Source organism: Aspergillus ochraceoroseus, assembly GCF_002846915.1.
Source record: "Aspergillus ochraceoroseus IBT 24754 chromosome Unknown P175scaffold_1, whole genome shotgun sequence".
Classification (NCBI taxonomy): Eukaryota; Fungi; Ascomycota; class Eurotiomycetes; order Eurotiales; family Aspergillaceae; genus Aspergillus; species Aspergillus ochraceoroseus.
The window spans coordinates 907,750-923,959 of NW_024468476.1; the positions used below are offsets into that span (position 1 = coordinate 907,750).

At 47.4% G+C, this 16,210-nt stretch overlaps 7 protein-coding genes across 7 annotated transcripts; 3 read left to right on the forward strand and 4 right to left on the reverse strand.

Moving 5' to 3' along the window:
• Window positions 1-139: 139 nt before the first annotated feature.
• P175DRAFT_0426907 (uncharacterized protein) lies at window positions 140-772 on the forward strand (the record flags this gene model as incomplete). Its single annotated transcript, XM_040893206.1, has 3 exons — window positions 140-221; window positions 287-560; window positions 664-772. 3 exons carry the CDS (start codon window positions 140-142, stop codon window positions 770-772), a joined length of 465 nt encoding a protein of 154 aa, XP_040755327.1.
• On the forward strand, window positions 540-3,880 carry P175DRAFT_0497052 (MET18/MMS19 family protein). Its single transcript, XM_040896194.1, has 3 exons — window positions 540-560; window positions 664-952; window positions 1,006-3,880. Exons 2-3 carry the CDS (start codon window positions 824-826, stop codon window positions 3,604-3,606), a joined length of 2,730 nt encoding a protein of 909 aa, XP_040755328.1. The 5' UTR covers window positions 540-560; window positions 664-823; the 3' UTR covers window positions 3,607-3,880.
• A 91-nt stretch (window positions 3,881-3,971) lies between these two features.
• Window positions 3,972-7,776, reverse strand: P175DRAFT_0469446 (uncharacterized protein; the record flags this gene model as incomplete). The annotated part of the gene is made up of 5 exons (XM_040895001.1): window positions 7,674-7,776; window positions 7,555-7,611; window positions 7,403-7,501; window positions 6,999-7,349; window positions 3,972-6,932 (listed from the first exon to the last, which is right to left on the reverse strand). Exons 1-5 carry the CDS (start codon window positions 7,734-7,736, stop codon window positions 3,972-3,974), a joined length of 3,531 nt encoding a protein of 1,176 aa, XP_040755329.1. The 5' UTR covers window positions 7,737-7,776.
• A 1,071-nt stretch (window positions 7,777-8,847) lies between these two features.
• On the reverse strand, window positions 8,848-9,992 carry P175DRAFT_0505701 (uncharacterized protein; the record flags this gene model as incomplete). Its single annotated transcript, XM_040898127.1, has 2 exons — window positions 8,848-9,680; window positions 9,767-9,992. 2 exons carry the CDS (start codon window positions 9,990-9,992, stop codon window positions 8,848-8,850), a joined length of 1,059 nt encoding a protein of 352 aa, XP_040755330.1.
• A 1,281-nt stretch (window positions 9,993-11,273) lies between these two features.
• P175DRAFT_0497055 (uncharacterized protein) lies at window positions 11,274-12,175 on the reverse strand. The gene has a single exon (XM_040896195.1). The coding sequence runs from the start codon at window positions 11,824-11,826 to the stop codon at window positions 11,431-11,433; it is 396 nt and encodes a 131-aa protein (XP_040755331.1). The 5' UTR covers window positions 11,827-12,175; the 3' UTR covers window positions 11,274-11,430.
• A 1,233-nt stretch (window positions 12,176-13,408) lies between these two features.
• Window positions 13,409-14,089, forward strand: P175DRAFT_0430048 (uncharacterized protein; the record flags this gene model as incomplete). Its single annotated transcript, XM_040893401.1, has 1 exon — window positions 13,409-14,089. One exon carries the CDS (start codon window positions 13,409-13,411, stop codon window positions 14,087-14,089), a length of 681 nt encoding a protein of 226 aa, XP_040755332.1.
• Window positions 14,090-14,255: 166 nt separating this feature from the next.
• Window positions 14,256-16,206, reverse strand: noc4 (ribosome biosynthesis protein NOC4). Its single transcript, XM_040896196.1, has 3 exons — window positions 15,735-16,206; window positions 15,466-15,677; window positions 14,256-15,403 (listed from the first exon to the last, which is right to left on the reverse strand). The coding sequence occupies exons 1-3, from the start codon at window positions 16,140-16,142 to the stop codon at window positions 14,368-14,370; spliced, it is 1,656 nt and encodes a 551-aa protein (XP_040755333.1). The 5' UTR covers window positions 16,143-16,206; the 3' UTR covers window positions 14,256-14,367.
• Between the last annotated feature and the right edge of the window lie 4 nt (window positions 16,207-16,210).

Consider the following 16,210-nt stretch of genomic DNA (forward strand, 5'->3'; position numbering starts at 1 on the left):
TCCCCGCCGGATAAACTTATAAGTCCGACAGGAATGAAATTGCACGTGACCTATACCGATAAGGGCAATCGACTGCGAAAAGAGTCATGATCAAGGTGCCAAACGCTCTCGTACGTCTTCATTGCGGCTGATTGGAAAGATGTCAGCCCTGCAGACGTTTATGCTGGTCGTGGAACACGACAAGCCGGCAGCCAGGGAGATTGCTGAGCGAATTGCCCAAGGTAGGTTAGGTTGTCACTGGGGTAAAGCATCTAGGAAGAGGTTGTGTGCTAATGCTAGGTGAAAGATGTCGAGAGCAAGAAGACAACCCTCATCGAAATCGTGCAGTCCCTGGGCGCATATATTAATGACGAAGATCCAATCCTTCGAGGCAAAGCCGTTTCCTACCTAACCGCGGTGATCAGAGCGCTCCCTCCGAAATTCCTGTCGAGACAACAGATTCAGGTTTTGACGACTTTCTTTTGTGATCGAATCGAGGATGGAGGCGCAGTTACCGGATTGGACACATTGCAGAAGCTGGATAGATTTTCAAAAGATATGGCTCAGGAAGTAACGACAGCGTGAGTGCTTCGGTGTCATCCATCTCTGCGACGAGGGCGACATACTAACTACCCCGCATTCGCCTCTTTGGGAAACAGGATGGTCTGCTAACATCTCTTATAGTCTTTTTGAGAACTTCAACACATTGCAGTCTCGTTCTCAGTCTCAAAGATTCCAAGTTTATCAGTTACTGAATGAATTGATGTTCAATCACCGAGCTGGTACGTTCTGACCCAGATTGGTTGTTCCCTTCCCGATCTTGACCAATGCAGTTTTACACGAGATGGGCGATACTTCCCTCGTGGGAATCGTGGACCTTATGACAGGAGAGAAGGATCCGCGAAACCTGATGCTAGTATTCTCCATCCTCAAAGTGGTCATGGTCGAATGGGATATTACAAATCATGTCGCGGTATGCTCTGCCCTACGATTGATACCAAATACTCTCGAAACTGACTCTGCAAGATGCTCTTTGAATCCGTCTACAACTATTTCCCCATCACATTCAGACCACCTCCAAATGACCCGTACGGAATCACTGCACAGGATTTGAAAGACCGGCTACAAGATTGTATTTCCTCAACGAGCCTCTTTGCCCCCCATTCTATCCCGGCATTGTTGGACAAACTTGACTCGACTTCACAAAATGTCAAGAAAGATGCTCTGAACGCCGTGATCGCTTGTATTAATTCATATAGCCCAGATACAGTGTCTAAGTACTCGATCACAATATGGGAGACTCTGAAGTTCGAGATCCTTAACGCCCAAGAAGAGTTTCTTTCTGAGCTCTCCCTCCAGGCGTTGCATGACATCGCAAAGCGCCTGTCTGAAGGAGTTACCCAGGTGTCTGATCAAATTCCCCTTGCACAATATCTCCGCCCAATTACCAAGGAGTGCAACGAGCAGCTGCGAGAGCCTCAACACAAGCAGGCAAAACCAGCCCAGCAAATCCTCAAATCTACGTCTGAGGCCTCTGCAGCGTCGTTCTCTTTGATAGTGCAGGTTGTTATTGCGCCTCTGTTGACGATCTACCAGGAAGCTGATGGAATTGCTATGCAAAGAGCCCTTCTGGAGACATTAACAATGCTCTTTGAATCTGCGATCACGGTGTTCGGGGAATGGACCGCCAGAACCCCTGAGATTACTGCGGAGAATCCTCTCAATGAATTCAAGGATCAGTTCTCGGATATTTTTGGCCAAGCATTAATGGGCACAGTCAAAGAGGAGGTTTCCTTCCGTATCTCTGCTTTGAAAGGCTTCCTGCGCTTATCAACACTGAGAAATTACTTCCATGATACCGAAATCGGCTTGTTCGTGCAGTATTTGAACGAGATTCTTTTGAAGGAAGAGTCGATTGGCCGCAATGACCTAAAGAAAGAAGCCATAATTGCGTTGGCCGAGATTTCGAAGTATAAACCACGCTTGATTATGGATATTACATTCCCAGCTTTTGTGGCGACGCTCCCCGACTCTGCCGATGAGACTGATACTAGCTATCTCCCGACATTGGAAATTCTGGCTCAAATAAGTGTCGAGAAAGCTATTTTCGAGACATTGGTTCGAAGGCTACTTAACAAGCTATCTCTGCTGCTGCAGAGGGAGCAACCGGGATCTCCCGCTTATCCAAGAGCAATCCTGCTGACTATATTCCACGTTATGAACCAAAGGAAGATGGAGGAGGACTCTAGCATAGAGATGTATTACGACAAGATCGTGGTTGCAACCTGTCGCAGTGCCGCGTCTGCAGCTTCGGGCAAAGCGCAAAATAGTATCCTGGGTGACCCGACAGTTCTGGATATCCTCGGAAGACTATGTAACCTCATTGTCAGGTCACTTCCAAGGACGAAGCAAGATAAGGTTGCGGAAAATGTCTACACATTGTTTGCGTCACCCTCTGATTTCGAGCCTGTACCCTTTGCTGCAGCAACTGTAGACCAGCAACGTACGATGATTCTCTCCACTTATCTTCTGGCAGGCCTACCAGTGGAATGCACACTGCCCTACAGTACCCCCAATATCTCCAATCTCCTGTCAGACATCATGAAGAGATCCGTGAGTGGGAGTGAACCCGCAACTCAACTGGCCATCTTGCGCCATATTGCACTTCTCACAAACAAATTCCTCCCCAAATCCGAACTTGGAAATGCCACTGAGCTCTTCGAATCTCTCCTCTGCACCAGCCCAGCAGAGCAGAAGCTGAACCCCGAAACCATCCAAACCATCTTCTGGCTCGCCAAAGCCCTGATTCTCAGACTCGCCCCCAGCACCAGCCAAGTCTTGACCTCACTCTTGAGCCTTCTCACATCCCCTGACGAAACCACCAGCACAACTGCCGCCCGAGGCTTCGCCATCCTCCTCAAGGACGACGACGTCCTCTCCCTCGCTAATGGCGCCAACATACGCCTTCTATCCAAGCAGCGCGTCTTTACCACCCTTGTGCCTCTAATTTCCACCAAAATACGTGAAATCAACATCTCAGGCAGTAACGAAAACATAACAAAAACCCCGGAACACATCAAACCTGCCCACCTCACAGCTCTGTCCGGAATTTTATCCACCATCTCCCCAACCCTCGTCATGCCCGAACTCCCCACCCTCCTCCCTCTCCTCCTCCAAAGTCTCGACCTTCAAACCGAAGACTCCAACGCCGTGCGTGCCGCAACCCTCGAAACCCTCGCCGTCATCATCCGCGAGAACGGTGTCTCCGTCATCGAGGAATGCGGGCACGTCGAGAGCCTCGTCACCCGACTCCTAAAGACAGCAGAGCACAAGCCTTCCTCCAAGGGATATTCCGCTGGTGCTGCCCCTCCCGTTGTAAACGCCCCCCGTTTGCGCGTTGACGCTTTGAAATGTCTTTTCCTTCTGGCTCAGCCGCCCAACGCAGAAAATGCCCCTGCAATTGCCAAGGCGGGAAAGCTTTCTCCCTTGCTGCCAATTAAGAACCAGGTTCTGCGGTCTTTGCAGGCTGTGCTTGATGATCCAAAACGAGACGTGCGTAAAATGGCTGTTGATGCTCGTGGTGCTTGGTTGAGAGGTGTTGATGATGCGCCAGATGATGATGAGTGAGCAAGTGAGTCAGTGTAGGTCGGCAGGTCGTTTCGTATGTTTCTATATACTATAAAAGCGTTTTGTTATCTATTGCTATCATGTATGGAAGGAGTAGATGCGAGGCCATTAGGGCATATAGAATTTACACTGTTGGAGTTTGTTTGGAGAGTTGGTGGTGCGTTGCTTTTGTCTTCGTCTGCGATTGTCCCTCATCTGGACGATATTTGCGTGCGCAAGAAACCATAATGCATTTCAAGTATCTAGATCAATGGAACTACAAGAAGAACTGAAGTACGTGTTACATGGACCTCTAGCCCCTAGCTAAAGAGCCGTCAAGCTAGGTGAGATGCAGGTGTACAGCCCGGTCCATCTTTTATTACTCCCTACCAGTAGGTCGTTTCGTAGTTCTTCACAGACCTGGCCGCAGAAGTCGCCAAAAGGCTAACATTTTCAGTGACACTTTGTACCTCCTTGATGCTTTCCAAGTCCTCGAAATCCCACTCCTTCCTGGGCCATTCCGCTGCCAGGCTTTCCGGGCAGTCATCAGGCACCACTTTGGAGTGATCAGAGAAAGGTCCTTGATTCCAATATCCCGCCCAGTCTATTTTCTCTACCACTGTTCTTGCTAGACGGAACAGTCCCACAAGTCCTGCACCCCCAATGGCTGCTGCTGTTGGACTTAATGGGTTTGGCAATTGATTGGGGGGTAAGGCATCATCCTTGCCAAACAGATCTGTGCTTCGCCAATCGTTTGTTTGCTCACCAACCTCGAGATTCGCGTTTGCCTTCAACATGGCTTCTATTAAGGGACTGACCAGCGAAACTTCATGCCACATTTTCCCTCTCCGAGCCATGTCCCAGGGTGGTCCACCTCGAGCCCTCAAGGGCTGATGAACTGGGGACTGGGTAACTCCGAGGAATAGCTCCTGAGCCTCCATTACCTGTAGAAAGAGGTCTTGGCCATTTTGGTCTTTGGCGGGGTCGTTCTCTTGAATAAGTCGATGGCGAGTCCACCGCTTCATCAGCACTTTTTCAACGGTAAGTAATCCCCCCCTGGGGAGGCAGGAAAAAATGCGAATCTGAGGTTTGTTCGGCTGAATCCAGAGGTGGTTGATGAGGTATTGCGCTGCTTCTTCGAATTCCGGATTGGTCCCAGAACGATATTCTGTCGAACCGCTGACGACAGCCCTAGCGTCCCACGTTTGGCCGGGGAAATGTATATTAACTGCCCCCAGCATTGCCCCTGGGTTTTGAATCGAATATTTGCCCTGCTCGTCGATGACAATGAGGAGAAGCTGGTCTGACTTGGTTCGACAATGATACTCGTAACTAACGTGGTACTCGCTGTATTCCTGTTCGAAGATGCGGGATTTCTCTCCTGATCTGGATGTTTTGATGTCCACAATGCGATCGATGTCTGAACCGAAAGCTGTTACCCTGTTGCAGAATTTTGTAGTCGGCGCCGCTAGGCCATTGCGTGGCTGGAAAATCCTAGACCACTCACTGGGAGACATCGAGCCCTCGCTGCAGGTTTTTGGTAGAAGAGGTACTAAAATAAGCCCAACTTGTATTTCTATTGTGAGAGTACCCGGGAAGGCTTCAGCAGCCTCGAGGATTGGCATGATAGCCTCAGAAAAGCTCTTAATATACTCGTTCATGCTTGCCTCGTTTTGTTGTCTTATTTCACTCCCCTGGGTAATTGATGTCTCCTTTGTCTTCTTACTGGAAGACAACTTTTGGACGCCCAAGTTCCCTGCAGACCGTTGGGGATTTTGCAGTTGGGTAATTCCCCAAGCGTCCTCCAGAGTAGCTTGCCTTTTGGCCCTGATCTCAAGATTGCTTAGCTTCGCGTTCTCACCCGGCTTTGCCATCTTATGAAACATAATATGGTGATAGCGTCTAGTCTCTCTCTCGTCAACTGGTTGTATATCCTCTGGCTGCGCAGGTCTCCCCAGTTCCGCGAGTTTCTCCCTTTCCAAACTCCGGGCATACTCTCCCAAACTTTTCCACGGGGTGGCAGATGTTGAGCCACTCTCAGTCAATACTCGGCAGCAAGCTTTGCTCACACCTTGTAGCCTAGCTGCTTGAACCTCGAAATCTGTTTTATTTGGGGATATTTTGTCACGGCAATCTAGACTTTTAGATTCATTTGGAATAGTGTCTGCATCAAATTTGAGACCATTGAGATCACAGGAAATACCGATAGATCTAGGAGCCGATACGTCGTTGATCAAGAGACTATATGCTGTACTTTCTGTCCGGCTAGACGTAGACTTTGCGGGAACCAGAGGCGGATGATTGAATGGAAGGGCTGGGCGGGGGCTGATGGTTGTGCCATCGCTTGGGGTGAAAATATCAACCAGCTCGGTTTGTTTAGCATGATGTTTCTTCTGCAAAGGACCGGTGTTCTGGCCTCCTGCTTGAACTTTTGGACTATCATGCCTCCATTTTGTGGCTTGCTCGGATATCTTGTTGAGACCATATTTTGTGGCGTCAAATGTCGTGGGCATAAATGCTTTTCTCTCAACATGCAACCTTTCTGGTGAGTGTAGGCTATTCCCAGATGCTTCAAGATTGGCATTCATGTCCCGGGCTACGGACACTGAAGAAGATCCTTCCTGTTGGGTTTTGTTCGACTGCTGAGTATACAGCGTCCTCCAACGCTTTCGGGGAGCGGCGGTGTCGTCGTTAGGCCCGACTGGTGAGTTTAGCAGCTTACGTGCATTTGGCTCATGAGAAGCAGTTTCTTGAACAGCTGGGACTGCCCTTCGCGTTTTAATGCCAGGTGTTTTCTTGAAATCTGCGCGAGCGACCATTTTTGAAGAGCAGCTGTTGGAAGGTGAAGCATTGGAAGACTTCTCAACTTCAGAATCCAAGCCAGTATCATTTGTCCCAATGTCTGGTCCCTCGAAAATCCATTGATCAACTCGCTTGACCTTTTCAGGGCTCAAATAAGGATGACTGGAAGCATGACGTAGTAGAATGAGCCGAGAGTAGTCAAGTTTATTCTCAGTAGTTGAGCTACTTGGGAGGAATACTTCTGGCTTCCCAATTTCTCGAAACGTGAAGTCATTCCATATACGTGACGTTCCAGGCTCATCGGAACTCTGTGGGGGCTTGACGAGATTCTCAGGCAATATGAATTCCTGTTTTTCATCATCAAATACAAGAAGTACTGTGACAAACATCTGACCTAACCCAATGTTTGTTGCCGTATTTGGATTCACCAGAATACGGCGCAGGGCCAGCGGATTCAGAGTTCCGTAACTTTGTACTCTGTATCGTGTCTCCTTTTCATTGATGGCCACGGCAATGTTATTTGCGCACGGGGAACGCAGCAAGGCCTATTGAACGTATTAGTCAAGTCGGGATGGAGTGACGTGAGATAAAAGTGAGGTGAGGTTTCATACCAGTGGTTTTTCAATCCGAGTAAGCTTCATCATAGCATCATCGACATCATTTGCACTTTTGCCAGAAACTTGAATGCCTTTGAGGTTATTGATAACAGAGATTTCTGTCCCAGTGCCTTTCGCGATTTCAAGCAGCATATCCTGGAAGGAATTGGATGCAAAGCAGCCGATTCCGCCGTCCGAGGATAACCAGAATTTCGTCACTCGAGTAACGGAGTAGAATGCAACATCCTCATCAGATTCGTCGTCGATAGACAGCAGCTTTTGCCCTCCAGCGATATCTTGGGTAGGATTGGGGGAAGAGCTGTCTTGAAAGTTCGTAGGGAGCTCCAAGAGGCGAACCCTGGGCATCTTCAACATAGCTTCAGCAAGGAACCAACACCGAAAGAAATTTGAGAGCTTACATCGAGCAAGTCTTTGTTCTTCTGCGAGTCAATGAAAGCGCATAACATCCCTGCAAGAGAAGGTACAGACCCCTCAAGGTCGCCTTTGATGACGAGCACCTAGAGAGATTAGACGCGTTTCATAGCGGAAGCAGAATTAAACAGAAACTTACTTCTTCAGGGCTCGAATACTCGCATTGGCACTGGACTTTTTCTTCAATTTCTCTGACCTGGCCCGCGGATGTGTTAATGTAATCCTAGTGGATGCTATTGAGACCGAATGGTACCTTACCCCTATATCTTCAAATGCCCACATGGATGCAAATGTGAGACGTTGTTTTGGAGCTATCTCCATGGTGATCTTGAATCTTGTGAAGAGGACACTGGAGCCAATAAGTGATCATGAAAGAAGCAACAGGGAACGGGGGGGGATAATAGCTGAGATATGAGGAAAGCTTTCAAGAAATAGGTTATTGGATTGAAGAAGAAAGAGTAAGTCGAGGTAGGAATTGTTGTTATAACTCTGAGGATTGTATTGGGGAACAGGGAAGGATGTGGAATAAAAGAGTTTGTGTGTTGGTAAAATTGGGAGACAAAAGATGAAAGTATTCAGGTACTGGGAAAGAAGAAGAAGAAGAAGAAGAAGAAGAAGAAGAAGAAGAAGAAGAAGAAGAGAGTAGCTAGGAGAGAAGCTAGGAGAGAAGGGAGGATAGTAGACCGGAGGAGGATTACCATAGCGATGGCTCTTGCATTATTTGAATGACTGTTAACAACAAGACAACCAATGTTCTATACCTATAGTAATGGATGAGAAAATTAACAAAAGGGTAGAAAAGATTATATTAGGCCTGTACTTCATGACCTAAACAAACAAACTCTGGATAAGTGCAGGATATAGTGAAGAAATAATAGGTATAGTGAAGAACTCTTTTTTTTTTTTCACTCTCTCCAGGATAATAAAGCAGTAGGCACAGTTGGGACGAGAATTAGATTGTTCTTCAACACTGGAAGGTTGTTAGCGTAGGGAGTTCTAGTCTATATATTATTAAAAGAGTGAATCTATACGGATTATTCATTCGCTTAACTTTGGAAGGATCAGCAGTTTGAAATTCTGTACCATGAAATTTATGTTCGAATATATCGATCTGGCTTTAGATAACCTATCAATGTACACCAAGTATAATACAGCAAAACAAGGAACACACCGATCTATATTTCCCAGGGTATCAAGCAGCCCCAAACTCCAAAACATGTCAAGTGCGAATAAGGACGGCAGATGGGGAAAGTAGCAGAGGAATAGAATATACACACATGTGGTATCAGGACCACAAGAGATGAGGCACATGTTTTATGTGCATCGGCTGGTAAGATCCGAGTAGCAGGCAGGTGCGGCGCGAAGGTAGGCGAGGAAGGTCCAACATGAAGCTTCGGTTGGTGGTTACCTCCAGGAGACATGTTTCACCAATTTATTCCGCACTTTTGACCTCTCGTTTGACTTGCATGATCCATTTCATCTGTCCCTCGGTCTCCTTTAGAGAGGCGAGAGCAGCGTTGAACCTGTCCTCCCCCTGCTGGCTCTGGTCAATCAATGACCTCACCTCCTCATCATGCGTTTTCCTGTATGTCTCGTACTTCGTGAATAGATTCTCAAAATTTTCTTTTGCAGCTTCAATCTCCCGGTCCTTTTCTGCCATAATGGAGTCTAGGTGTTCTAAGTGTGAATTGGTCTCTTCGTGCTTCTCTTTTAATGCAGTAAATTCATCCCGGATATTTTTGAGTCTTCGTTCTTGGTCCGTCCGCTCTCGTTGTGTCGATTTTGCGAGGACATCATATTGGGTTCTTGAGTGATGAGAGATTTCGTGCAACTCCGCGCACTTCCGATGGAATTCATCCTGCGCCTCGTCCATCAGTTTGTGGAATTTCTTTGTCTCGTTCTCCGCCTGTCCTCGTCGATCTTTTTCGTTCTGAATTTCTGCGCGTAGCTCCTCTATCTTCTTGTCCTTCCGTGCGAGTGAATGGAGGTTCATTTCGTTCGAGTGCTCGAGATTCCGAAGACGGTCGGCCATATTCTGCACCTGTGTCTTGTAGGCATCATTCATTCGCTGAGTTTCCTCAGCACGAGACCGGTAAAGTGTGCATTCGCGGGTTAAACGCGCTATTTCCTCCTGTAAATTGTGTATGACACGTCCTGATTTGCCCGTCGCCGCATGACCGACGGCTGAGGACCATTCCGCAGTCGGTTCGCCGTTCGGAGGGTGGGAGGATCCGTTCGTGGGACTTGAGGAGAGCGTCATTGTATCTGTAGCCAGCCAAATGGAGCGATGAATGAGCAAATTTGGTCTTTTAAATCCACACAGGGGTTAGAATTGGTAATTGTGCACTGACCCGCAGAGGACTCCACAGCGCTCGAAAGCTTTTGTCGCTCGGGTGAGTCCAGCTCAAACAATCCATTGTACTGGTGCATATTCAGATCTGTTTCCACATGTACCAGATTGACACGGGGAGGCTGAAATGTATCTGACGTAGGTGATCCATGCGCATCGTCGTTAGTATTCTTGATTTCTGGTTTAGGTGGTTTCTTGGCCCGGCCAAATCGGACAATGCTGGGCATGATGGGTATGGAATGCTGGCAAACGACCAGGAAACCGGAAATGGCAATGGAGGAGGAATGGAACAAAGAGCGCAGGAGAAGTACGACAAAGTCGTGAGTAAGGTAGGGGAACAAGGGTTGGTTTTGTCAAGGAGTGGTATACCTGGTAGTCACATCAAGGATGACTACCGGAAGCATTGACAGCTTACTCACACAACCCCAGAGGCTTGCCAGCTTCAATGGCGACAGCGAGATTCGGGGAGGGGGATTGAGGATTGAAAGGCAGCGGGAACGGGGAATGGAATGTAGAGGACGGATTAAGCAAGGATGGAGGGAAATCGAGAGCATACCGAAGTTGGAGGAGCGCTTGACTGAAAAGGATCAGCACTAGGAGGATTCTGATTTAGGTACTGTTGTGATGATTATTAGCATTGCCGAGACACACGGAGGAAAGTTGCGGTAGGAAGTCAGGGAGAGGAGCTGGAAAACACAACTGGCAGAAAATTGTGGGTTTCATCAACTTACATTTGCAGTCCAATCACTTTTGATAGTTTTAGATAGAATACAGATATGACAAGGGCTTAAAAATGCATAAAATGACGAAGAGGATTTATATCAGATATTGAATACCAAATGAACAAGAAAAAAAAAAGAGAGAAGCTGTTGCGGAAGCCGTAGTTTCTGTAGGTAGTGAGTGATGATGATGATGATGATGGAGAGAGGAAGAAAGAGGAGAGGAAATGGGTAGCCGTGTGAACATGAACAACCTCCCGTAGGATCTAAATAATAATTAGTTTCTTCTATGCTATTAATATTAATTTTCTAATCATATTAGTATTATGTATTATTATTCTGGATCGACTAATAATAACGATGGATGTGATCTGTATACGGTTACTGCATCTAAAGACGGAGACCAACACTCCCTGTCCGCTGATCCCATACAATCAACCCCAGGATCAGAGACACTGTAACTATCCAGAAAGGTTCCTATAGGTTCCTTAGCTCCATTATGGCCTATTACACTGCTGGGAGATGTTACGAGTACTAGAAGTGGCTGTTCTTTTGCAGCCACCCTTCATTGAAGCTTGGTAATTATAAATATAATTAGTTCATCCTAATTGTTGATTAAGAAACAGAGAGTTGACTCTTGCATGATCATCCCCCCCGCTCATTTCCGACATGCGTCAGTGGAGCAAAAGACTAGGGGGAAAAAAGGGAAAAAAAAAGGAAAAAAAAAAAGTGATTAATAACCACAGCAGGATGCCGCAGGAAACTTCCCAGTAGTAGTAGACCTGTCAACGCACCGCAGTGGCGCCTGCAACGAACTGTATACGAATAATTCCGGCCCTAAATATATACATACACCTTAACACTGGAGACTACCTTGCGGACATTCGGGTATTTTTGTGTGGGATTTTAGAACACATCCTAGAGAAAGTCTTGTCATGACTCTCCTCTAAACCGCAAAGACGGCAATGGCAGCCACAATACTCAGAGCTAACTCCAGAGAAAGGTAATTCAAGGAAGCACCCCCTGTGAACTTTTCCGAAGTGCTTTTGTTGGAAGTCGCATTGAAGCGAGAGGAGGATGGATTCAGTGTAATATGTCCATTGTTACCCTTCGCAACACCTGTTCCGATGCCACCAAGAGGAGAGGTTGAGGCTGTAGGGATCTGCCTGGAAGGAGCGGGCTTAGGCTCTTTACCTGGCTCCTTTGCGAGTGTCATCAGACCTGAGTAGTTGATATCGCCATTTTGATCGATTTGCAGGGCGTAATCAGTTCCTTCAGGGAGAGACTTGTCTGGAGTCCATGTGAAGGCACCACCTGTGGCCTGTGTTGTCAAGACTTTCATGGTTTGGAGGTTTCCGGATTCGCCTTTGCGCAAGGTAATGGTTACAGGCTACACGAAATAAAGGTTAGGATTTGATTAATTAATAGGGAAGACCGGGGACCTTACGCTATTGGATTCACTGGCCCAGTAAATGTTGGTAGGTTTTTCAGTGTAAACAGTGTCTGGCCACTTGGTGAACGCAACTCCCGGGTTTGCAAGAGCAACTTGAACAAAACAAATCCAAGCGGTAGCGAGAAACTTGAACATATACATGGTGGGCAACTTTGATCTACCGGCGAGAATAGCAGAAGCCAAGTCAGCAAATAGACGCCGGCAAATAGATGAGAACAGAGCTCAAGGTAATACAATACACCTCTGATGATGATGATGATGGAATAACTTGGGATCTGGCAATATGAAAGGAAACAAAGATGGAGTTTTGTTCTTAAACACGCGGATGATAGGAGAATCGCGTCAACACAGAAGATGATGGCAAGAACAGAACGACAACTGGTTACCTTGCGTGAGTTCTTAGGAAAGAACTACACTGTACCTTGAAATGCGCTTTCCCTGGTACAGACGTATAGGAGATGCTTGGACCCTACCACCGAGTCTCTAGAGAGATCATGAATGAAATTAAAAGGATAGCAGCACCTCGGGGGCATATTATTTACGAGGGGCTTTGTTGACCCCATCCCATGCCAACGAAACGGAATTTGGTATATACAGAGCATTCCTGTCAACAAACTAGTTGTCAAAGATGGAATGGACCATCTGGAGAATGCTTATCTCTGGTATTTGTCTCACGTAAAGAAATCCCTGACTAAGGTTGTTTCTTCTCATGTTGCAAAGGGATCGGATTATTCTTCTTGAATCTGTGAATACTACCGAAAGCGGAAGTGATGTGGGCTTCGACTTTTCAGAAACTGCGGCATCCCAACTTAATGCATTGAATCTACAATGTGGAGACCAATTTCCGGTTACATCTGGCTCTCGATTAGGTTGCAGTTCCGGGGATCGAGACGTTCCTTCCGTCACAGCTGTTACTACCTATATCTCTGCTGGCTACCTATAGAAGGAGATACCTTTTTCTACCGAATCTTACACCTTCACTACTATTTAGGTAGTAATTATTCAATGCCTTTATACACTCGTTTACTGGCAGTATCGTGCTGATATTGCCATTCTATTCATACTTTCCATGGAATAAATTTTTTTTTTTGTCACTCGTTACACCTACACTCGTTTATCTGTATCGTTCGCATCGATTTGGACTTCAATCTTGACATCCCAGACATCCATCTTCATTTCCTGCGCCTTGAACTTCGACGTCTCTCTAAGACGGTTTGTAACTGGGATGTTACAAACAAGTTTGCCTGTCGTTCCTAAATCTGGGGGACCTCCATCTCGGGCTACTAGTGGAGCTGAGGGAGGTTTCTCAACACCCTCATCTACAGTCGGATCGCAGCATCGATACTCTCGCTCCATAGACAATGCCGTGCGTCCAGAGCCTTGTCCACCCCCGGAAAGACCTGCATCTATTAGTGTCCAGAGCCAAGTAAACCTGGAAGAAACTCGACGAGAAGCGCAGCACACGCTTACCATGTGTCGGCATGTAATTGCATCACTCGAACTGACCCGACTACGGAAGTCACGAAAAGGAATATACCACTGGCTAGGGTTTTGGGACCGGCTTTACGAACGACCGTTCTCTCGTTTGCTCTCGTCACGAGTTACTTCTGCCTTATACAAGGTTGATGCACTGTTTCGTGCTGTTTCTACGGATCTTCACCAACTCACCCAGAGGATGGAGCTTGCCATAATACAGGCTTCCTCTGAGAAAGAGATTCTTCATATTCTCGAGAGAATGGAGGAGGAGGTTGGCTTACGACGGAGACGCAGACGTAGAAAGGCGCAACACATCCTCGATAAGATGCGTGCCAATATCGAAGCCATCCCCGTCAAAGTGAATGATGAACTGTTCGATGATATGAAACGGGGAGTGTTCGCTTTAGATGTCTTCTGCGACTACCACCCAGGTGACTTGACAGCAGAGGAGACCGAGTCTATGTGGCCAGAGCATTTCCTAGACCAACCGGCGGGTTTGGTTGCCGTTTCACCATACCTTTACAGACAGTGGCAGGAATCTGCGCTTTCCGGTGCTTCCGGTGCCTACATGCCTCTATCGGCTTATAGCTCCAATACTACTTGGTATGATGCTGTTGAACATTGGGTTAATGATGGGAACGAGGACAATGCACGTACACCCCGGGAGGGCATTTAGGGCTCTCAACGGTGAGACTTCACCCACCTTTCTTTCTTTCCTTCTTTTTTTAAATATAAGATCAAAGGTTGTTGGAGCTGAGAGTTTACTATGGGTTGGACTTACATAGAGAATCGTCTACCAGTCGCGTTTACATCGGTAGAAGTATTAATTAGATAGATTATTGCGGGGAATAAATTTTTTTTTCTTCCAACAATGCCTGCTCTATACTCTGTAATTATGTGCTTGATGAATATAATCATAAGATACTTGCTGAAACGTAAGGAAACATATTGAAATTAAGAAAAGTCCCACAAAGCTCTCATGAGACTACCCGGAGCAGTATCCTGACCACCATCTTCTTCTAGCATACGATCTGTGAATATACGCTTCGGTATTTGGTATTCCACAACAGGGACCTTCCTCAGGGGCTTTTCCTCTGAGCCCAACTCCGCCTGTAACATCCCCTGGTAAGTATAATCTAAGAAATCCTCCAGATTGTACCCCTGCTTCGTGAACTGCTCTGAGATGATGCGGGCAATCGCAGCTACATTAGGGTGGTAGTGAGATTGCAGGGTTTCGATCTCCCATAGACTGCTCTCCATAGCGCCGGTGCGGTTTGGATCCGGTTCGTTGGGATCAAAGGGATCATCCGTACCCTCTGCTTCGAGTTCCGCTGTGCGTTCCCTGTCACGGACTTCGCGATGGAGCATGAATGTGCAGGTGGGATGGCTTTTCAGGAGGTTATAGATGAAGGGGACAATCACGACGACCGCGGTTGGGGGTGCGTTGAGAGAGAGGCGGGAGAGGCGTTTAGCGAAACTTGCGACTAGGGCTGCGGGAAGATGGGTTGAGGAGAGGAAGGTGTTCATCAATCGGAAGAATCGGGAGCGGTGTTTGGAGTGTAGAAGGTCGGCGTCGAGGAGGGAATAGAGTTTGGGGTAGAATTGGGGGTAATCGAGGTTCTTCTCCTGAATGAGATAGAAGAGACCCGAAAGGGCGAGTAGCGATGTAGCCCCACCGACGTTGTAGGAGTCGGTGAGGAAATCCATGAGGAGTTCAGGGCGGTTAAACCAGGGCTCGATGTGATGGACCATAACGCGCAGCAAGGTCTTTCGCAGAGGCTGGGAGAGGTTGTTTCGGAGAACAGCCAGCCAGGCATCTTGGGCTCGCTTCTTGTGCGAATTGACGGAAATAACCTTCTTATTCTGCTTGCTGATCTTGCAGTAGAAGTTCTCGAATTCGTGGTCCGCGGTAGGAACCGCATCGCAAGCGGACAATATAGAGACTAAGATTTCGAGGATCTCGGTACTTCTTCCCGTCGATGCGTATTCACTATGCACATGTCAATACCAACGCACCATCAAGAAACTTTTAATTGAATATGGCCAACGCACGCAAGTTGCATGAAGGTATGGTAGGTCACATCCTCATATGGCTTCGCAAATTTCTCAAGAAACTCAGATCGCAGTGCTTCTCCATCTTTTGCCTCAATCACGGCCTCGAAAATATTGCGGAAGAGGCCTGACGACCAGGCCTGAGTATCGTCGCCGGGGATATGGGTAGCACGTTCGTTGAGGAGGCGCATCGATAGGGTCAAGGCAGTGATCTACTCTGTTAGTCCAGGTTACGGAGAGGTCACTGGAGCGCAACGACTGGTACTCACCTGAGATGAGTTATCACTCCCACGCATGATGGACACTAGGAGCCTCTGATACTCCCGACAGCGCTCCTTCAACCATGCCACGATAATTTTCTCATTGTCCGTTGCGCGCTCTGGCTCCGTCAAATTTCCACCGGCAATCAACCTGCTAAAAACTCGACAAAGCGACACTGCCACAGCGAGGTTTGGATTAGGACCCGTCCCATCTGCGCTGAGCATAGATATCAATGTCACAATGTTATTGTAGTGTTTTCTAGACTCGGAAATCTCGTCTTCCAGCTGCTGGATCTTGGCCATGGCCTGCGCACTCTCATTTTCTGCAACGGCACGACGTTTCGACGAAGGCACTCCGATTTCCTTGGGGCTCTTTCGCTTCTTAGAGCTAACCGATTTATCTGTGGCAGACGGCATTTTGTCCAACTGGAGCGAAACAGACGTAAATCGAGTAGGAAAAAAATGGACAATCTTGTCTATGCAAG

Bases quoted from the DNA above. Each gene is read 5' to 3' on its own strand.
- P175DRAFT_0497052 (XM_040896194.1), top strand. From the start codon at position 824: ATGGGCGATACTTCCCTCGTGGGAATCGTGGACCTTATGACAGGAGAG. The intron at 953-1,005 runs GTATGCTCTGCC...TGACTCTGCAAG, and splicing joins ATATTACAAATCATGTCGCG to ATGCTCTTTGAATCCGTCTA.
- P175DRAFT_0497055 (XM_040896195.1), bottom strand. From the start codon at position 11,826: ATGAAAGTCTTGACAACACAGGCCACAGGTGGTGCCTTCACATGGACT.
- noc4 (XM_040896196.1), bottom strand. From the start codon at position 16,142: ATGCCGTCTGCCACAGATAAATCGGTTAGCTCTAAGAAGCGAAAGAGC. The intron at 15,678-15,734 runs GTGAGTACCAGT...CTAACAGAGTAG, and splicing joins GGAGTGATAACTCATCTCAG to ATCACTGCCTTGACCCTATC. The intron at 15,404-15,465 runs GTGCGTTGGCCA...ACATGTGCATAG, and splicing joins CATACCTTCATGCAACTTGC to TGAATACGCATCGACGGGAA.